This window comes from Chelmon rostratus, chromosome 7 (assembly GCF_017976325.1).
Source record: "Chelmon rostratus isolate fCheRos1 chromosome 7, fCheRos1.pri, whole genome shotgun sequence".
NCBI classification, from domain to species: domain Eukaryota; kingdom Metazoa; phylum Chordata; class Actinopteri; order Chaetodontiformes; family Chaetodontidae; genus Chelmon; species Chelmon rostratus.
The window spans coordinates 16,971,945-16,994,852 of NC_055664.1; the positions used below are offsets into that span (position 1 = coordinate 16,971,945).

The 22,908-nt window shown below is 45.8% G+C and overlaps 2 protein-coding genes across 2 annotated transcripts in view; both read right to left on the reverse strand.

Moving 5' to 3' along the window:
- npas1 (neuronal PAS domain protein 1) overlaps window positions 1–14,482 on the reverse strand; it is a 60,046-nt gene extending 45,564 nt beyond the window's left edge. The window contains exons 1-2 of the mRNA XM_041940635.1: window positions 14,342–14,482; window positions 14,106–14,246 (exon numbers count right to left, since the gene is read on the reverse strand). The gene's annotated coding sequence lies outside the window, so the exon portion shown is untranslated. The remainder of the gene's footprint in view (window positions 1–14,105; window positions 14,247–14,341) is intronic.
- A 3,914-nt stretch (window positions 14,483–18,396) lies between these two features.
- The window catches only part of arhgap35a (Rho GTPase activating protein 35a), a 61,386-nt gene continuing 56,874 nt past the window's right edge, over window positions 18,397–22,908 (reverse strand). Inside the window, exon 7 of the mRNA XM_041940367.1 lies at window positions 18,397–22,892. Coding sequence (XP_041796301.1) covers window positions 22,397–22,892 — 496 coding nt within the window. The 3' untranslated portion in view covers window positions 18,397–22,396. The remainder of the gene's footprint in view (window positions 22,893–22,908) is intronic.

Below are 22,908 nucleotides of genomic sequence, written 5' to 3' on the forward strand. Positions count from 1 at the left end.
AGCACAACTTTCTGACCCACTTCCTCTCTCCTCCCTGGCCCCCTGATCAAAGCCTGCAGGACGGCATCGCCTTGGGCAGAGGAGAGGGAGAGCGCGAGAAGGGGGGATGAAGGGATCGGAGCTTGAGAGAAGAGAGGAAGAGACAGATAGAGAAGGGATAGAGCGGCACGAGAGAGAGGGAACAGAGAGATCACAAGGACGGGAAGAGGAGCCAGGTGCCCTCTCAGCCCAAGGACAAAAGCTCTTCCTGGTTGATCTCACACACACACACACACACACACACACACACACACACACACACACACACACACACACACACACACACACACACACACACACACACGCGTGTCCCGTCAGCGCCGTCAGTCCTGGTCATGTACGTCATGTGTAAAGACGGTGTTGACATGAACACTCAGCTCAAACCCCCAAAACAACTCAACTTTACAAGTGATGGCCATTAAAATTCAACAGGATGTTTAATAAATTACACTTTCAGATTACATGTTGTCCCATCTTGTTATTCTGTTTTGCATTCAGGCGTTGCACAGGTGAGCGCACTGACAATGTGCATCTGTATCTCAGCAGGTGTCAGTCAGGGTGTGAACTTGCCTTATTATTATTATTATTAACTCTTTTTTTTGTCTTTAGGGCTTATTTTCCAAAAAACAGGAGCAAGCAGAGGGAGATTTTTAGTATTTTCCACGATGAAGTTGCATTTTTCTTGATTCTGCTGCAGAAAACTGCCTCCTCCTTCCTTGTGTTACGATACAGACGCTCATGGATTTGCGCCGACTTATTCTTACAAAATGTGTTTTAGGACTCAGTCGACAGACATGACTTGATCAGATGGAGATTTTTTTTGCAGTGCACAGCCTTCTCTGTGGAGTCGTTATAATTTTAAGAATCTGGGTTTTGGATGTAAGGTCTGTCCATCCCAGCGGCCGTGTCGGTTGGCCAGTTGGGGCGGGCGGGAAAGGATGGAGGAACACCAGCCCATTTGTACCCAGAGCGAGGTGGCGTGTACTTTAACATTCCCCGCACATCCCGACAAAGAGCACTAATTATAAATAAATTAGGGACACGACACGGTGTGCCACAGGGGGACCAGGCAGAGCAGTCACAGAATAGAGAGACTGATAGAGAGAGAAGAGGGTGTGTAAAAGAAACAGAGAGAGGTAGGAGGGAGGGAGAAGAGAAGACAGAGAAGAGCAGACAGGAGAGATTTGGCAATGACATAGAGGAGCAAGTAGGAGAAGAAAGTAGATAAGAAAATAGAGGAATGGAGCACGGGGAGGCCTGGGGATAGAGGGAGTGGAGGGAGGGAGTGTAAGCGAGCGGGTATACAAGGCCTGAATCCTCAAAATATAGCTTGAACATACATCTGCTGCCAAAAAACTGACAAGATTCTCTCTAGATGACAGAGGCAGTGCAATATGTTTGAACAGAGATAGAAAAAGGTGGCAGGGAAATTAACAACCAAAATGAAACAGAGGGAGGCTCTGTCGTCAAAAAAAAAGAAAAGAAATATACCAACATACAGAAAGAAAAAATAGAATCTGGCCCCTATCTGTTAGAAATGTATTGCTGTTATTTTAGGAGTAATAATACAAATCTGGTTAAGCAAATAATATACAATAATCATAAGGTGACGATATCTGCCAGAGTGTTCTACACACACTAGTAGTCAACACTCCCTACCTGTCACTCAAGCTTATCTGAGATGACTTGTCAACCAAGCAAGTGCATGTCAAGAGACTGCCGTGTGTGTGTGTGTGTGTGTAGGGAGGAGAGATCTGTTTCTTTGCGTCCGTGTTCGTGTGTGTGTTGAGAGGCGTGCGTCTAGCGCAGGCGCGCGCGCACGTGTGCGCACGGAGAGAACCTCGCCACTATCTAAATGGATCACACTTCAGAGTGTGCCGCCATTTCTCAAAAGCTGCCATCTCCGCGCAGACAGACAGACACACGGACGGGCAGACAGATGGGGAGGGGGGGGGGGGGGGGGGGGGGGGGGGGGGGGGTTTGGGTGTGGGTGGGTGGGAGACAGGCTCAGCCGGCTTGCTCCACTCAAGGTTATGTCCTGCCTGAAGTTGAGAACTGATGACTGTCGCCACGGCAGGAAAACGTGGCGGGGTCCGAGAGGAAAAATAACCATCGTCTTAACTTGCGGGCATTTCTCCGTGTGATGTGACGTGAATGTCTTAAATGATGGAAGTGAGGGACCTGCCTGGGCGATAAAGCCAGGAGACGTATATCGTCCCCAGAACAACTGCTTTGTGTCTCTCTTTTGGGCCGGGGGTCAGAGGTCAGCCGACTGCGACACAGACAGGGAAAGGTCGACTGACTGACCTGTGATCGGCCCCCTGACATGGCGACCCCCCACTAACACCACGGTAGCCATGGCTACTGAGCTGCAGACAAACATGATGTTAGTATTGATGGAGGGGGGGGAGAGGTGCAGGAGAGGTCAAATAATAACTCATCTAAGATTCCCCTCCACACACACACACAACTAAACTCCCATTAAAAATCATTATGTTCTGACAACATGATGCTCGCTGCGCCCGATTTTTGCAGAACAAACATGCGCAGACGGTTCCGCAAAGTGCAAATGATTCAAAAGCATCGGGGTCTCCACTATTAAAGTCTATGCTTGTGTCTATAGTCTCTAAACTTTCTGCACAGAGGAGAGTTAAAGAAGAAGAAAGGTAAAGAAGGGAGGGAAGACAAGAGAGGAGCAGCTTGTTGCATTAGCATTCCACCAGCAGAGAGGCTGTCTGTTTGCCTCTGGCAGCAGCCGAGAGAGGGGGACACTCTCTGCATCCTCACACAGCTCGTCTATCTCTCCCTCTGTCACTGTCTATCTCTCGCTCTGTCTGTCTCTGCCTGTCTCTCTCTCCCCGAGTCTGTCTGTTACATTTCTCCCTCCACTCTGCCACTGTCTGTCACTGTTTTTCTCCACTCTGGACAATTTTCTCCGCAATCTTCTTGCATCTCCCGATCACTCTATCTCACATTGTCATCTTTCTGTTTGTCTTTCTCTCCACTAATTTCTATTTCGCCCCCATTGTCTTCGCTTTATTTTCATTCGAGACCTTGCGTGCCCCCCGCAGTCTCCCCTCAAACAGTGTTCGCTATTGAGAAAACCAAACCGCTCGAGCCATGGCGGCTAGAAGTGAGTCGTGAAGCTACGTACTGTATCACGATGCTGGCAGGTGTGTGTGTGCACCTGACTTAACAGGTTTATCTATCAATAACGGCAGATGTATAGTGAATAAATACATATTCACACAAGTACAAGCAAGCATTTGTGCAAAACACACACTCCTGAAACACTGTATCACAGTTCATTTCTGTTCTAATCACCTCATTAGATCACTCCATTAAAATGGTAAATGTAATATAGACAAATTATGAGGGGTCAAACTGAATCTAACATTAAATCCTACGACAGTGTCGTTGAGTCACAGATGTAGTCATACAGGTCGGTGGTGCAGAATGCCAGCTGAATGCAAAGGCAACCTCCGTCTTTGTTGCCATGGTAATTTTAATAAACACAAGCCTTGACCACTCCACACATGCAGATACATAAAAACGCAGTCCATTAAGTAGCATCATGTTCATTTTCAATTATTCATTGAATGTATTAAAGGTCACATTTTTGCATCAATTATTAACTGTAATTCCTTTTGTAAATGAATCCAAGAAGGAAAACGGAAGAGTGCAGCTGAAACATGAAATTTCATCTTCTTCTCTCAGACTGTGCAACAAAAACATCAATTCATTTACTGCCTGATCTTTATTAGAAGATGGCAGCAATTGGACAAATGTACCGTCTATGAACAGTAGGGCAGTGATTACAGTATTTAGGCTCTGTACTCAGATTTGAAATGAGGTCCAAGTGCTGACCTTCAGCTTTTAGCCTTCAAGGGTGTTTGCATGCACATTAGGTGACCACTCCAGGAATTGCAGCCAGCAAGACAATCACTACAAGTACACAGAAAAGGCAACAAAGGAGCTTTAATGTGTCTGTTTATGTGTTGACAGAAAGCCCTGAGACAGACACAAAATGAGGGTGGTTACGGCACAGATGTGGTAGAGCTTCACCAGTGTCTGCTGTGGTCTGTGGGTTCTTACTGACTGCAAAGGCTTGGACACCAACTATTAACATTATAGTACTACATGTATAAAAAGGGCTACAGCAGTTACGCTGTTCTCAAATTACAGTTGAAAGCAGCTTTTAATCAGATAGTAATAGTTTCCATTCAAAATCTAATCTGCTGGATCGAGTCAGTTTAATTCTTTAACAGACAAAAGTGACAGACGGAGGGTGCAGATGCAACATAAGGATGAAAATATAGAGAAATAAGAAATGAAACCAGCAAAACAACAAAAATGTGTCACCGTCCCACTACCTGCAGACTGCACTGTTTGTGCAGGTGTGTGCACCCATTTGACTTGAACGTTCAAGAGAGGAAAAGTGCTTTTCGAGTTGTCAAGTCGGTCTCCTCCGCATGAAAGAAGTCAAACATTTAGAGGATTCAACTTTTGTCAGCGTTTTCCACCTGCATGCGTGAAAAGTGGCGCCAGCACCGTTTGCTGTCTTTCTCTCCGTGAAAACGGCGAGCATTAGCTTTGCTATCAACCACATACTGCAACAAAGTGAATGCAGCTTAAAACATATTCAGACATGAATGCAACGGAAAAAAAACCCTTAATGAAAACATTCAATCACGACAGAACAAAATTACCATATCAGTACGATGAGTACTCGCCATAATACTCTGATGATTACTCTGCTTTATCAAATTTAATTAGATTATGAAGGCTTAGCCTCCAAATAGCTGTGGGTAAGTAAATCATGTGCCGTTCAGGATGCTGAGCTAAAGCCAAGTCAACTCTGTGCTGCAGCCACAGAGACAAAATGCATTCAAACAAATTAATAGTCCATTAAATAAAAGCAAAACTCTGCCGGCTAATAGTGCCTTAAAAGCATATTAGCATTAGAACAGGATAGACACTCATTTGTCTGGTAGGAGAGTGTTTTAGCAGTGAGAAGCTCAGGGATGAGTTAGCAGCCTTGTGATTCTTTCTTTACACACATGTGACATCTGGTGGAGGTCTTTATCCCTATAGTGCTGTGAGTGATGCTTCGACCTAACCCTGACATGATCAATTCTTTCCTTTTTTTTCCTCCCTTTCTTTCCTTTTTCTACATTGTCACCGAAACTCATCCTTCTCATTTAAAAGCTACTGTATCTCCCTTGTCTCAATTAATCTCACTCTCTCCCTCTGTTTGCCCTTCCGCTTTTCCACTCCCCCGCATCCGTGCATCCATCTTGTTGCCGCCCTCCCCCTTCTCCCAGGCCGAGCCACCACTCTGGTATTCCCAAAGTCATCTGCAATCAGACATCTTCAATGGATTAATTACACTGTCCTCACACAGCTTGATTGAGCATCTAACATCTACACCCCACCTCCCCAGACCCCGATGCTCCCTCCTCACCTCCACCCACTTACAGGCCTCGAATGCTTTCTTCTCACCCGCTTTCTATCTCTCTTCCATGCTACCTCTCCTCCCTCCTTTCCATCTCATCTCCTCTAAAGCTCTGCCTTCAACTGCAGACCCCACCCCAACCTCCTGTTCTCTAAAATGACCACGGCGGCCGTCCCCCTCTTCTCGGGGCTAGGGAGCCATGCTAATTGGACATCGATTGGTGCGATCTCTCCAGAAAATCGGGATCGCGCTAATTGAAGAATTAACTTAGGTGAGACTTGAACCTGGAAAAGGGGAAGGCGGAGATAGACAAAGACAGACAAAATGCTTCAGCTTAAAGAAATACAATAACGTACACACGGGGGTGCATCCGTGCACAAGACGACGCGCAGGGATCAGAGCGCCCTAAAAGATAAATAGGTATGGACATTTTGCCACATTGATCATTATTATCTGATTTAGAGTAACTTTAATCAGTGGAGCTCCCATTAACTTCCTTAAGAAAACATGAAAAAGGAGCAGAGAATTAAACAAACTTCTCCAGAGGAACAGTTTAACTGCAAGCCTATCTTCACTTTAGCACATAAACACACTGTTTCTCTCGCCTCCCTCCAACACACACATGCACTTCCCATCAATCATGGATCCCAGACCATAACCCCAAAAGCAGAGTGCTGCTTTGAGTCATTCTAAAATCATGATGGATGACAACTTCCCAAAGCAATCCCTCTGCGTGCCAGCATCATTTAACTAAAGGCATCAACCTGCCCCAGCCAATACCACTCCTCTGTTTTCCCTGGCCTGAGAGCGCCGGACCCGCCGTTCAAACCCCCGACACGATTCTGAAAAAAATTCCTCCTGAGCAGACATACGAAGGCTGCAGAAAGATCGAGCTTCACCCAAGTTCCTGATCACGAATGTGCATTGTTTCCCCCTCCTTTCACCGGCGGTATGGATGACGAGAGGCGAGATTGTGAGGAGGTTAAGCTGACCTCAGGCTCGCGCTTTGGAGCTGGCTTACCCTGGAGTGTGAGATGACAAAACATTTAGCCCGATCTCACTTGCAGCTCACTGACAGGCTGAAACAAAAGAACAGCCTCGGAGGAATTTAAAATCATTGAATGAATGTCAATTAATTTCACAGGACGGAGTTGAATTGATTAGAATATAAAACAATCTTTCTTGAAAGCAAAAGGGAATTGATGTCCAAGGCCTTCAAATGCGAGTGGCAAGACAGAAAAACGACAAAATGAAAGAAAGACGGCGGATTTAGTGTGTACGTGCATGTGCTTCGCAGTGTGTGTGCCCAGGTGCATGTGTGAGAACGTATGTGTGTGTGTTTGTGTGAGCTCAGCAGTTGTGTTGCACGCTTGGCTGGTGGGGTGTGTGTAAAGTAATTAACATGATAGCCTCCCTTTCAGCCTGATAGCCTGTTCCCTGCAGCGAGGTCGTTCAACAGACACCAACAGACACCTGAGCTGCGTCTCAGACACAACCCTGGAATGCATCTCTAATGCAAACACACACTCACACGCGTCACACACACACACACACAAACATGTTCCACCCACATATGCCTCGTACCAACAAATACTGGGAACACACAGCTATCAGCAGAAATGACATGGTACACCTATACCTGTCAGCAGCAGATTGCATGATCGTCGATAAACTGTTTACTCAAAATGAACTCACATTCATTTACTCGCCGCGACAATCATGCAGACAAAACGCATATTTATATATATGAGAGACAATGTGGAAGCAAGAAATAGAGATATCAGCGAGCTCATGCCTCCACCAAGGCTAACAAATGCTCTAAATATTTTATTTTAATAAGAGAACATGTGTAGACGTTTTTATTGCATGTCTAGATTCAGACTAAAAAACATTCTTATGGTCTTTTCTTTAAAGCAGCTTCTATATCATCTATATTTTTTTATTAATAAAAATGTAACAAAAATGTGAAAGACGTTGCTCGTAGCGATGAACCTGCAGAGAATTATCCCCAGAATCTGCAGCTCGCCTCGGCCTCACTGAGCCGATAGTGAGCTTCAGCTCATTGTTTAGCTGTCTGGCCACAACTCCACGGTTTTGCCCTTAAACCAACTGTACACAACCTGCTCGGCACCAAACAGCACACAGATGCATTTAGCGAGTAGCTGGTGAACATAATGGAGCATTTAGCAGCAAAAGAGGGCAGATGTTTCCCTCAGGGGTTGGTGGAGACCAAAAACAGAGCTAAAAGAGAGTGAATACTGGACTTCAATTCACCAGGTGGCCAGAAACGGGACTCCAGATGAATGATAATGTTGCTCGGTAACTGCTGTATGTGTAAATAAGCAGCTGTTTGCTAACGAGTTTGCAAAGTGACTAAAAATATTACCTATTTAAATCACGTTGATTTATGGAGAGTCTAATTTCTGTATAAGAATATTGGGACTTTGTGGAGGATTGAATTATGACCAGCGATTTCAGTCATTTCCTGCTGCACCACCTATAGCTATAGATGATAAGCCATCAAATTTTTTTTTTTTTTTTTGGAGTTGAGATGTTAAAGTGTGGTTGCAATTGCACGATGCCTTCAAGACTCATGACAGTTAAGGTTTGATCTACAAGAATCTGGCCACAATTTGGCATCATCCAAATACGGTGAGGACTGGATGAAATGTGTAGGACCATTCTGCTCAGGCAAAAGTATGAAATGGTTCTGTAGTCAGAATCAAGAAGTTCAAGAGGTTTGTAAATGTCCACGTATTGGACGTTATGGACTGTAGTCTAAATCAATGCCACTGAAATCTGTTATGCAGATTTTTATCCCGCCAACTAAAAAACAAACATAAGTGGACAAAAAAACGTGGTGGACATAATGAGACATCCCATATGACCACTGGTGGCTGACACAATGCTGACAATATCCTCCCCTTTTCTTCCAGTGCAATCTATTCTTTCCCTCGTCTTCATCCCTCATAACCCCAGGACCTTCGATCTGGTCCTCTAATCCTAAAACTGTGGCCTGGCGCAGACCCCCAAACACCCCCTTCAGCCCCACACAGCCCTCATTTGCTAAAGGATTAGAGTGAGGGCGCCGGGGTCAAAGCGAGGCCGCTACCACAGAGCCTAAAAACGAAGAAATTCACACACACCAGGGACCGCAGAGCCACGAATACACAAGCAAACGCGCACACATTAGCATTGTGTAAACTCTGCACACATGACACTGCTTTAACACGCGCACACACAGTCTGAGGAGCATAACAGCATTATGTATTCACACACTGTAGGTGTTGTAGCCAGGACCCTCATCCCCAGACACGTACTGGAACAGAGACACAAATTTGCATGAGCATGTGCAGAACTAAATAAATTGACCTTAACTCTCTTAGTCAAAAAAACACTAATACAGTATTTGTGCGACTTTAAAAAACCAGGGTCAAATAACAACTTCAGAGAGAGGAAAGGCCGTTGATAAATCATAGCAGCTTTAAGGGGGCATGAAGCACACCTTCGAAAGAAGTCTAAGTGAGAGAGGGAGACAGGAGGGAGAGTCAGCAAGAGAAGAAAAGTGATTGTCAGGGAGAGAAGAAACATCACTCTGAAAACTTCTAAAGAAGGCCCTGCTCTGGGTTTTAAACGCTCTCCTCCCTTTATCACTCGCTCTCTCTTCCCACTTTCCTCATCCCTTTCATGAATTAAAAGCACGGCCGGTCTGTGGGGAGAAGCATAGTTAATTCCGATCAGATCTCCTCCTCCCCCCCCCTCCGCCTATCCCCACCCTCCTCCTCTCCTCCCTGGGCGATGGTTGCCTTGCAGTCTGACAGACGGAGATGGGATCTGACAGTAAACAGGCGTGTGGATGCCCGGCGCGTGATTGACACGTAGGCAGGTCGGCGGGGGCCCGCCCCCCTCCTAATCCTGCCCTGTCAGCTCTAATTGGGGAGGTGGGGCTCTATGTCACCAAGGTGACTGATTGACAGGACCCCAGCTTTGCATAGATATGAGGGAAAGGTGGGGAGGTTCACGCATGGCATAACACTGTTAACACTACTATACTGCTAATAGAGATAGGTGTGTGTATGTGTGTGTGTGCGCTTGAGGGTGTGTGTGTGTGCGTGCTCATGCACACTCACAGACAACCAGATGCAGGAGAACACACTCAGGAACATGGCTGAGCACACAAATAAACCCACAACAATAACCATGAACAAAATCGACATGCATACAGAATGTCTGAACACAGGCTGCTTCTACAAACACACACACACACACACACACACACACACACAATAATTTGACATGCTGTGACGAAGAGCAGAGGTTGTAAATGCTACAAGTGTCGAGATACGAGACAAAGGGAGGAGCAATTCAAAGGTCTTCACCATGTCGAGGCCAATGAACGACATGGCAGGGGTTAGACACTGTACCGTAACACTGCAGCCTGCGGACACACAAACATACATGCAAATGTGTTAAATGAAAGACCGTCTGTGCGTATATTTGTGTTTGTAAGTGTTGAGGTGATGCCTTTTGAACACATGTGATGTTGTATACGGCACTGGTTGCCATCCTGGGGATCAGGACCCCGTAAAGGGTTGCAATGTGATTAGCAAGACAGAAAAGAAGAGGCAGCAGCGGCCCAGTGAGACGGCACTGAGGCGCAGCGACGCCGTCGGCCTGCTAACATGCCCACAAAGACAATTTCTACATGCTGAAGTTTAGCAGGTGTAATGTTTACCGGGTTCATCATCTCACTGTAGCGCCGTGGTTTCCAAACTTATTCTGTCATGCTCGCGTCCAAAAAAAAGTTTACCGCCCCCCAACCCACATTTTTTATCAATCGTTACCAATCGTGAAATAAAAGTCAGAGCAATATTTATTTTTTCCTGCATAAATAATATAAATTCAATTTTGTTGCACTTCAAATTTTTCCCCTTGTCATCCACAGCCCCCTGCAGGCTCTATGTCTCCCACGAGGGGTCCTCCAGTATGAGATTCACTGCTTTAGCATGTAAGCCTGCTAACACTTCAGCACAAAGTACAGCTGAGGCTAATGGGAATCTCAGTTTTGAGGGTAAATAAACCACATTATTGGACAAATCAAAACATCAAAAGCACAAATGTCTACCTCACGTCTACCCCACTGAGATATGTTACCTACATACCAAAGTCATTGTGGTAACATGCTGAGATATGCAGCAATGCACCAACAAGAGCAGTGAAGTTGAATAAATATAATTTACATAGGGAAAATAAACAAGAATTGTGCTGACGCTAATAATAAACTTCCCACCACAGATGTTGTACTGTATGAAGCTTAGTCAGGGGATCACCAGAGTCTTTCATATTCATCCTCTGGGCACCATGAATGCCTGTACAAAATCAATAGCTGTCAGTGTCGATCAAAGACATGGACTGACCGGCTGACAGGCTGACATTACATGATGCTTTGAGTTACCAATTTATTCATGAAAACAAATGCAGTCAAATACAATAAATAAATCCCTTTTCATGAAGGGTTGAGATGAGTTGATTCAACTCTATTATCACAGTGGAGGCTGCAGTTTGTGGTGCTGCCTTTTCATGATTTTACAGCACACCGTCTAACTGTCCACCCTATTCATATCAAAGAGGGTGGACTAAATAGAGGCAATACTGGAGAGTATTTCTGCTACTTTCTTTTTTGTTTTGACTCTTCTCTCATCTTTGCTTTTTTCCTCTGAAATTCTGGACAGTTTTACATTCTCGGGCCTTTGAAAATTATTGAAATGCAAACATCTGAGGAGGAAACGTCACTCTGGTTAAGCTGCTCACAGTCTCACAGGCATGCATGAAGTATGAGGAGTGGTTGCATGTTACCACCGCCTGCTTCATTATAAGAGGTTAGAAACAAAAAAGGTTGGGAACCTCCGCTGCAAGAGACCGATGTGCTCCAAAGCATCTGAATTTCTATGACTAATTACAAATTGTTAATTATAATACAGCACGGCTAACATCTTCATGTGTGAATTTATTGTAGTGGTACAGTAGTGTATGCGAGTGCACGTGGGCACGTGCATGTATATGTGCATGTGTGTGTTTTGATTGACAGCTGCCACTGACCTGTGCCAGTCAGAGTGCCATGCTGCGGGGCGGTGGGGTCGATCGCTACGGAGACGACCTTCGCCCTCATCTGCATCCTGCCTTCATTAGCAGAGCCAGGCAAGGAGAATAACAACCCAATAAATTAATAAAGAGAAAGAGGGAGAGAGGAGAGAAGGAGGGGAAGGAGGGAGGGATGTGGGCGAGAGGAGAGCAGGCAGAGCAAGGGTAAAACGGGAAGAGAGGGGGTGCGAAGAAAGGAAGCAGGCGTGAGGAAAGGGCAGGGAAGGAGACATATGAGAGGAAAGAGCGACGCACTGAAGTATAGAGAGCTGGGAGCGAGGAGATGGAGGGAAAAGCTGCAAAAATACAGTGTGTGTGTGTGTGTGTGTGTGAAGGCTAAGGGTGTACGGTCAGCTCAGGTAGAAGAGACGCTAATGAATGAGAAGCATGGAGAGGCTGGAGAAGGTGGGCAGACAGTGTAAAAGGTACATGAGTATTGAATTTATCCCTCGCAATAAAATCCAAACGCAGATAAAAGATGCACCTGCAGTATATTGTGATGACGTACCGAACCACAAGTCAACCGAATTTGTAAAATTTACCCAAGAAGGACTGGAAACAGATTTTGCCAAAAATATCTCTGGGGCTGATTTAGAAATGTGGCTCCAAGCCCTGTTTAAACAGAGTATTGATACATTACCATCTGTACTGGCTCTTAAATGCCAATATAGACAGAGACGCTCTAACTGGTCCACAGAGCGGCATTTTGACAGGGCCAAATGTTCGAGCGCTCCCCCCTCCCCCATCCATGATTGGGATGAAGTTAGCATGCCAACCACACAGCGAATGTGTTAATAAAGTATGAGGTTTAATCATCTATGCCTGCTATTGTACCGGATCCATAGCCTTGCCGGGCTTGTTCACAAGCAGGCAGAGATTGAGGGAAAAACCTCTCGAATACCTCCACACTCGCAGTAAAACACACAGCAGAGTCCAGAGGAAGCTCGCCGCGTAAATAAATTATGAACAAGTATGTTACACGGGATAGACTGTTGGTTGGGAGCTTTCCCAGGAGGACTCCAGTAATGATGCTTTCTCATCTTCCAGCAGAGTTGTATAGCACACACCACCTTCCATTACTCCACCGTCATCATGATGGATGGAAATATGGCCTATCCTAACGCCAAGAGATGTGTGTTTTAGATTTCTCACAGTCGCTGTTTTCAGCCATGAATTGTACTTTTCAAACTTATCTCATGTTCTCCAAAACGCTGGGGGAACTGTGTTAAACGGAAATAAAACACGTGATAATTTCGTAGCCCTTTCTGACGTACACACAATTGAAAACAGGACAAAGACAATATGTTTAATGCTTCTCTCATCATCACGTCAGCTTCATTGAATTTGTAAATATCTGCTTATTCTGAATTTGATGCAGCAACATGTTTCAAACACTTGGAAAGTTGTAGATCGCTCCAGAAACACCTGTTTGGATCATTCCACAGGTGAACAGGTTGATTGGTAACAGGTGATAGGATCATGATTGGGTATGAAACATATGAAACACACTTTGTGAACACATGATTGGATAAAGGATGTTAATACATGGGTGAAGGCAAATAGTCCAACAGTTTAAGAACAACATTTCTCAGTGCACAATTGCAAAGAATTTCACCACTGACAACCAAAAATATCATCAAAAGATTCAGAGGGAAAGGGAAAGACAAAAACCAACACAGAATGTACATACTAGAGCACAATCAACCTCATCAGATGAGCTCAATTACTCTTCACTGACGACACCTGTCTGAACTGATTTTGAAATGGATGTTATTTAACACGACATAAAACTGCATATTCTATACATATTGTAACAATCGCCTAACAATCAGGCCACTTTCGTGAAGTTTGCATATCATCTTGAGTGGCAGAGGCCGGGACGTTTCAGCCATTTATCCATTACTGTTAGCTCACTGTTATTATCTGCTCGCTTGCTGACTAGTTTCCACACACTCTTTAACTGCAACACAACAATCAGCTGAGCTACTGCAACCATTTCATATACCACCTGGAAGCTGCAGAGGGAGTCTATCAAGTGCCCCTGGTGTCAGAAAAGGACGTTAGAGATGTTCATCGAGCAAATCACGGGAAAGCGGCTTCATTTGGAGAGGCAACACCAGCACCGTCAGGAGCAACGTGCCTCCCGCTATAACCACCTAATAACGCACATCAACAGGATCCATCTGTTGAGAAGACACAGGTAGGCTAATGTACCTGACCCTATTTTGTCTGCCTCTCTGGCTGAGAAGTGCTGGCTGTTCAGGGTCGAGGAGCATGAGCGCCGGGGAGCGGGGCCTGCTGTGCTGGGGAGGAAATTCTCAGGGCGATCGATATGGAGGATTAGGGCTGGCTTTGGGGCTCAGAGGCCTGGATCTGAGCAGTATTCTCAGTGGGGCCCCTGGGAGAGCTGGAGAGGAAAGCTGGAGGAGAGAGAAGAGGAGGGCCAGGGGAGAGGGGAGAGAAGGCTAACCTGGAACTGTCAGGAGGCTGAGAGAGGGTTGGCCAGGCTGGGAATAGAAGAGCAGTCATGGTCCCACTTGACATTATGAATGGCGCTGAAACTCTGCCACCCACTCAGATAAACACACACTGGCCAGTCTGATTGGATAACCTGCAGAGCAAGGAGGAGGGAAGAGGAGATTTCATGTAACGAGTGAGAGAGAAAACAGATAAACAAAGATGAAGTCGCTTATTTTGTCTCCTTACACTCCATCTCCTAATTTTCTTCAGGCCAAATCGGTAGTTGTCTTCTAACTTGATGAGTGCAGCGCACAACAAAAGGCTCCCTCCGTCTGTGTGTCTGCCTCTGATGCTCATGATTGGTCAGCCCATTCGCCAGCTCGCCGCTTTCCCCCGGGTACAGACGGTTGGATCCATGATTCATTTTGCAATGAGGAAAAAAAAAAAAAAAAGGGAGAGAGCGCATGTGAGAGAAGAAACAGCCAAGACCACTGGGAAATTATACGGTGGAGCGGCGTGGTGGATCTGGAATTAAACGGCATAATTAATCAAGCAAAAAAACAAGCACGTTGCTCATACATTTATTATTTGCATGTTTTCCACTTCAGGAGATGTAATCAGCAGATATACGTCGGGGCCCCTGATCCGTGTCGTGGGGACCTGGAGGCCGTGAGCCCATTTCGACCACTGACCCTAAAAGCGCAAAGTGGGATCAGCTCTGCTCGACGCTTTATTTTTCCTCACTGACTATCATCTCCACACAATGCCCTCTGCCTCCGAAGTAATCTCCACAACAAGCAGAACAAGTCCCACAGAATCATGTTGTTGTCTCCCTGTCCTTTAAATTAGGGTGTCTCCAAAATTGGGTTCACAACTCCGGTCTCTCTGTGGAGTTGTTCTGCATTATGCAGTGTGCGCACTCGACCCGATGAGGAAAAACTAGCCGCTTTTAGAAAGACAGCGTGGAAATATCACAGATAAAATTATCACATAGCAGTAAGGTGCTGACAAAACCGTATACACAAAATACATAAATCACCATTGCAAACACACACAGCTACAAAGGTCACGTTGGGCTGCATGCCAATTAGCAGCACTTACTAAACCACTGTGCAGTGTTGTTCACCCATCACACTGCATCCACATGACAGCTGTTCTTTTTAAATTCGGCTTTTTCAAGACAGGTCCAAATAATTCTGCAGATTATTTAATGATACTCCTGCAAGTTTGCCACACATGTCTTGTCTTACGTGAAGCTCTGTTAGCTCTCTCACGCTGCTTTGAAAACTCAAGTACCTAACGATCGCCAGCTCGTTTCGTGATCTCCACGCAACCCAATGTGACCGCTTTTAATGTTAATGTTAACTTTCTCTCATGTGCTGTTTGCACGTGTCATTTGTGCTGTGATGTTTTCAAGCTGTTTTTCACAAAAGAATTCAGAAACACCTACATTTGTGAAACATTTCACCCCCTGATGCCCTTCTGTCAAATGCTGCAGATGATTTTGAGCTAAAATATGAACAGTTGAGCCAACGAATTAGTTTAACCTCTCAGACTGATTCCTTCTAGCACAGCGTTTGGATGGTGAAGCGAGGGGTAAAAATAAAAAAAGCATTTTTTGCTCCTCTAGATGCGTCTGTTTTTTCCCGCCTTGCTCGTCGTCTCGTGTGCACTTCTTAGTTCAGAAAAACTCACACTGAGGACTTTTACATGAGGCATTTACATTAAGTAAATCCTGTAGAAACATTGCTTATATATTGCATGCATGCACACAAAGCTTTCTAACTTTAATTTATTATGAGACATTTTTGTTTTCCTTCTACTTTACCTTCCTCTGCTTCTGTGCTGCAGGAATGCTTAATATTCCTGGAAGATAAAGATAAGGAATGATAAAAAAAAAAATGGCATCATCTCTCATCTGTGCCATATTTTATAATATCTGCATGGTGTTAAGACTAGAACAGGTTGTTGTTATGTTAATATTGATGTGATTTTTTTTTTTTTTTTTGCCCCACACAGTTGCATCTCCTGCGCCCCCACCACCACATGCATCTAACCCTCATTGTGCACCATTATGCATAAATACATCCGCCAAGCAGTTTGAAACGTATCACTTCCCGGCTGCTCAATACGGCTTGTTCCTGGAGCGCCGTCATCAATCGAGGTATCAATATGGAAATACCACTGTGACCCAGACATTAATCAATGGGCTCCGCGGGGAGGGCAGGGGCACCTAAAATCATCAATGAGACGGATCGGCCCGCAGTCAGGCTCGGACAGTCCGTATTGATAAGAGCATTTCCACCTGTAGCGGCCGGAGCGGAGAGACAGGCCGCATCTGAATTCAATACCCGCCGCCGCAGCTGCGAGCTCGAAGCCCAGAAAGACACGGTTGAGCGGAGATACGTGCCTCGACTCATCATAAGACCAGTCTCCTTCTCTCCATACATGTCCCCTCCCTCCTCCTCCTCTCTGTCTACCTCGGAACTTTTTTTTTTTTTTTTTGGTCACACCTCGCACTACAGAAGCACATCACGCCTCTAATACAGAGCAACAATGACTTCAAATTAAGTTCTTTGTCTTTATTCCGCGGCTTATACTTTCCCGAGCGCCCTCCTCCTCCTCCTCCTCCTCCCTCCGCCCTCTCCACAATCTCTGGAGTTTAGTCAAACCTATTTCCTCCTCCAACTTCAAACTGTGAGAGGGGAAGTGGAGCTCCACATCAATGAGAAAAGTCTTCAGATGCTCGTCTCAGGCATTCAGCTCACTGTGAGCGCAGGATTAAAACGTCGTCTCGCTGTTGACATCCAAACCTTGACCCAATCAATTAGGTCCACGCTCCGCGTTTGCCTCCTTCACCCGGATACAGCAGAGCGATGGTCGATGGGTAGCGTGGGACAAGTCGGCCGCCTAGTGGCGCGTTTGCGCACGCACAAGGGAAAGCAGCAAAATGCCCTGTGGAGAAACATTTTGATTAAAGAAAAAAAAAAGGGGAATATTAGATCATTGTGATTTAGCTAAATGGCTCAGTGGAGTCCTATTAACTCGTTTCACTTTGCAAATTGTGCAAATTCCCTCTCACACTCGCAGTGACTAATCCCGGCCTTCCTGGAGCAGTTTCGCCGCCACGTCGGCCAGTCGAGCAGTGTTGACGATTCCCATATTTGACTTCCAATCAAATCCCACACCGCTCTCTCCCTCGTGACACTTCTTAAAGGTTAGAGTTCAAGGGTCGTGTGTCCTGTGTGCACACGGGCCTGCCCTTTTCATTCCCAATCAGCTGCTTTCTCGCTTTCTTTTTTTTTCTTCCCGTGCCAGAATGGAGAGATGCACCACAAAGGTCATGGACATGGATTTCCTTTGGTTTGACTCAATGAAAAGGTCAGATGAGGGCACCATGAAATGGCAGTGAGGCCTTCACATCGCCCTCATAGGGACCAGAATCCTTGCATCACCCTGAAATGGCACAGGCTGAGCCCTTCTGGGGCCCGCTCTCACCAGAACCAGGAGGGTCCCCTGAGCCCCCGTGACCTCGGCCGCCCCACCCTGCGGCTTTAGCGTCCCTTCGACAGTGTGCAGAGAGAGGAGAGCAACAAACTGTGGTGCAAAGACTATCACATTTTGTGTGGAGCAAAACTTTATAGAACACAGTGTGGAAGAAATTGATGTGCACGAGTCTTCCTACGACTGCAAACATTTCATTAATGGAAATTGCTCTTTTAAAGTATGTATTAAAGTGTGTGAGTGGAGTCGGTCACTGCGAAAATAGATCAGGGTTGCTGTGTATTTTGCTCCTCCACCCAAAAACTGGATCTAGGGCAGCTGTGTCTCTGCTGGTGGAGCATATTGGCCATTAATCGCAAGGTTTGTAAGGATCCCAGTTTCACTCCATCCACATGTCACAGTGTCCTTGAGATAAAGTCATAGAGCCCCGAACTGCTCACACAACATCTGCAAAACGAACACATCTCACTGGGTGACTTAGCGAGGACTTCAGGTGGATGTACAGTTAAATCCAGCCTGCAGCCTCTACATTTGCTGCTAATTGGTTTTCTAACTCAAAATCCACCAAGTGCCATGTATATAACATTTCAGTATTTTCAGAGTAACATCTATGCTGCTTTTACTGTCACATGTCTACTTTTCAGCCATTTTCGACATTAAATCCAAACATAAGTCTGAGTGGTTGAAATATTAGCAGAAAATAAATTAAGAATCAACATGTTTATGCGACACATTTTTTTTTATTTCATCACAATTTCCTCCAATCTTCATTTTCTTTCTAGTGACCACATGATTTGACCACTTTAAGCATTTAAAACTTCTAAAAAGTAAGCAAATCAATGACAAACTGCTAATGAGGGGCTGCAAGAAACGCTGGTGTGGACCATTACCTGCAAAAATGTGTTTTTGGAAATTAGGATACGTATTGCCTCTTAGGCTGATAAACAGCCATGTATTAGTCCTTTCTCGATGTTAAACAGTAGTTTGACAACAAGAAGAAATCTGCCCTCGAGGGTCGCCGACTTGCTTTTCCAGAGCTTTGTTGTGGTTCGTTTAAAGTTAAGGTTAAGGCTTCATTACACTGACTGCAGACTGTGTCCTGGGACATCACCTTCCTCCTCAGGCTTGATCAGGACTTCCTCTGTTCCCCGCGCGTGCGACAAAGAGACAAGAAGCAGACGTTTTACAAGATTTGATTTATTAACTATGATACAGATCACATAAGGCCTTGCTGTATACACCATTCCCATTGAGACAAATTACCATACTCAGCAAATAATGACAGTTTTTTTTTGTTTGATGTTATCTTTTCACTTTACAGTACTTCATTTTTTTAATTATTTTCTTTTCCCCCCATTATTTCTTAATATTTTTTTTTATCATCTCTTAAATAGTGAGAGTGGTGGAGCCCTCTTCCCTGGTTGGGAAGAAATCATGCACTATACTGGGCTGGTCTCTCAAACAAAGAAATTGTTAAAAAAAAAAAAAGCTTTGTATTTTTTAATTATTAAAATAAAACATAAAAAGAAACTTTTTTTTCTATCACCACTGACTAAAGGGCAAAGTGTTAGACCCCCTAACATACCAATAAACAACCATTTGAATATAGTTTTGCTTGTTTCTCATTTTAACTTAACAGACATCTGTCACCATTGTTGCAAAAAAAGAAAAAAAAAAAGAAAAAGAAAAGCAATGCAGCCACATATTACCGCTGAACCAAAGTCACATTTTTAATTCAATTGTTCTTCTAAACTGTCACTTTGCTTCCCATCTCTCCCTCGACCCTTTTTTCCACAGTCTTTGGCTGCCTCACAGTCAGTTCAGTATTAACACATTGATATACACAGGGAACGCCACTGGCCGGCGTTCACACACAAGTACCAGTGGTCACCCCTCCTTCCTCCCTCCGTCTCCAAAATAATGATCCCATTCACCCATTCGCTGTCTGTCTCCCCTCCCTCCCCCCCGACCCCATCTCTCTCACACTTTCTCTGAGGATCAGTATGTGTAATCTGGACGAGCTAACAGGGTTACACAGCGGGGTAATGACCGCAAGGAGAACTGCATTCCTCTCCTTCACGTTTGTTTGGATCACGCTGGTGTCTGGCCGCCTGCCAAGCACAGCTTGCTAGCATGTTAGCTCATACCCACCCACCCAAACACACACACTCTTAACTCCTCTAACACGCACACACACACACAGTAAATAGGTAGTGTAGACTGATAAAAGCTCCTTTAAGAGTTCAGTGATTGGTTAAAAGGTTGTTTTTTTCCTTTAGGGAAGGGAGGACAGTCTGGGGAAACATGCAGAGATGCAATTCAGTGTCAAACTGAATAAGTGACCTTGGTGAGCATCTGCTTAACATTAACAAGTAGCACGTGTGCACACTCCATGTTGAGCTCATACAAACACACACACACACACACACACACTTCAAAAAGCTGCTTCGATCAGGGCTCAGCAGTTCTCCTCGAGCCCCATCTCGCTGGTTTCTACGGTAACAGCAGGCTGGGCCGAGGAATTCTGAGATGCTCCGCTCCGGTCATGCAGACGGATGAATGGACTGTCTGTTCTGTCTGCTGTCTCTCCCAGACCCAACTGTCTCTTTTGGACAGGGACTGACAAGGGGATGTGGTGGCATAACAGTGACAGCGGCTGGAGTCTGGTGTAGTGGTTACACGCTTGCAAATCATATTTCAAGTCCAAATAGAACTGGTTCCAGTCTCCTTTCCAGAGGCATAAGGCTGAGGCCCGGAGCAGTGGTTACCAATTATTGCCGCCGATAAAAAGCCTCCCACCTGTCAAAGCTTGAGCCCTGCTTCCAGCTCTTACTTTCTGGCCTGTAATGCTTCATTGTGCCTCAATTTCCTAAATCTCCATTTCCTTCCACTCAAATATGGCGTCTGGGAGGTGGCATGCACTCCTTTACAAAAGGGCTGAGTGCTTTGGTGGAGTGGAAGCTAACAACAAAAGACAGAGAGGCAATTTTATTCACTGCACTGATCAACTGCAATGCAGCCCCATGATTTGCAGCTACAGAGCCCGAATCTATATAATCTCAATTGATTTGTACCAGATGTCAAACTGCTGTTGTTATCTTATTTACACTCTTATACTTCATGACCTCTAAAGTTAATTTTAACTGACATACAATGATGAAAAATCTTAACAATTGCACCTATAAGATAATCTGACGCTACAAAAACCACAGTAGGAAAATGGTGCTACGCCCATGCAGTAGTGGAGGTGAGGTTATGGCTGCGATACCCATTTCTTCCTCTAGATGTCAGTGGTGTGCTCCCAGAGAGAGAGAGAGAGAGTAGGGTGGACTGACAATAAAGTGAACGGTGGCTGTCATGCCATGGCAGCTCCAATTTAAAATGTGCCTTCAAAGTGCTCAGAAAAGTGCTTTTTGAACAAGGTCCTCACTGTGAAACCTGCAGCACCGACTCGCTCGTAAAACCACCACAGCGTGAAAGAAGCAACATGACAGGCGAAGGTCCAACCCTGGAATTACTCCCACTATTTGCCTAATGCAGGGAAATTCAGGTAACACAAAGAGGCATGGATACATGCGCACACAGACGGATAGACACTCGCACAAACACTTACACACAAGGCCACTCGCTGAGTGACGGGTTTCTCTGCGTTTCCCAACATTTTGTCACATGAAGAACAGAATGAAAAATGCGCGAGGACAGCGGGGACGTGAGTGTAGGAACAAGATTCGGACCAGTTAAATGATCCACTTAAGCTGTTTTCTTCATGTGTTTGACGAGACGGGGCATGAGGTTGAAGTTCAAACCGAGAGAGGGAGAGAGCAAACAGGAGACTGGGAGGAGCCTTCCCAGAATGCCAAGGGGTGTGAGAGCCCCCATAATCCTTTGCTCCAATTTGCTGCCTAGCAGAGCCAGTTGGTTGAGATTTTTTTTTCCTGTGCCTGGCACGCTGCCTCGACTGAAACTGAATTTGTCTGCGCTGATGTGTGCGAGGGATTGACAGATAGGAATGTGTACGTTGCGGACGACAGATCATCCTGCCGGGTGAGTCGTAACACGTGGTTCTTGCTTAAGTCCTCTGTACAGCGGCGAAATGAACAAACACATGTTCAGGACTCGCTCCAGGTTGTCCCCGCCGCGGCCTCCAGATAGGTACAGCAGGTAGGCCGGTTTGCAAAAACGTGCGCCGGCCACCAAAATTTCCGAGCACAGCTGGAGGCTACGGGATTGAGGAGGATGGTTGTCGGAGGCACGCTGGCCCTGGGTGTTTGTGTCGAGTGTGTGTCTGTTTGTGTGGGTGTGGTGAAGCAATCCCAGCATAACAGAGTTCACATCCTCACCTGCACTTTACTTCTGAGTCCCTCCCTGAGTCCCTTCAACAGTTACTGGCAACATCTCGCTCTTCATTAGCGTGTTTGTGAGTAGGTTCTCGATAAGGCAGGGCAGGTTTAGATGAAGTGAGACTGAGAGAGGGGGGATAAAGTGGCGAGGAGGGAGAAAGGTCATACTGCCACAGTTCAGAGGCTCTTCAGTGTTCCCCTTTTCTGCCTTGTGTGTGTGTCCATTTTTCTGATGGAGGCTCAAACGCCCCCTTCTTCTCCCAAACATGTAGGTTTCTCCCTGTACATACTGCATCTCACTCAATCTCTCCCAACTTCTCTTCCTACCTCCTGCTCGCAATTTATCTTCATCAATTTCTTCCCAAACTTCAAAATCTCTTATTCTGAACCCTTTAATCTCTCTGAATCTTGTTCTCCGTCTTCTTTGCTTTTTTTCCCTCTTTCCCTTATCCCTGGTTCACAGCGTGTGTTGTTCCGTAGGGGGGTGATGGGGGTGCAGGGAGGGCGACAGCAGGGCTGGGATCGGGGACTGCGGAGTAGGAGGTGGGGAGTGTGGCGGGGACTGATGTTGATGGTGGTGGTGGTGGTGGTGGTGGTGGTGGTGATGGATAGGAGGGCCGTAGTGTGGGATGACAGGAGGGGTGGCGGGGAGGACATAGGGAGTCGGGGACGGAGTCGGCGAGGATGAGTAGCCTCCAGCCATGCAGGAGTAGGCCGAGGTTCCTCCCCCGGAGGAGAGCGTCGAGGTGGGGGAGCCCGGGAGGCCGTCGGCCAGCGGCTGATTGTAGAAGAAGTACGCACACTGGTGGATGAAGCTCTCGATGATTGTCTGGTAGGTGCGGGTGGCGGTCAGGGCGTCCATGGTGGTGAAGTCTGGTCTCATCAGTGTGGGCCAGAAACAGATGGACAGGTTCTCACTGGTCATCAGGTTCAGCTTGTTGTTCTGGCTCACCCTGTGGAAATAAAGAA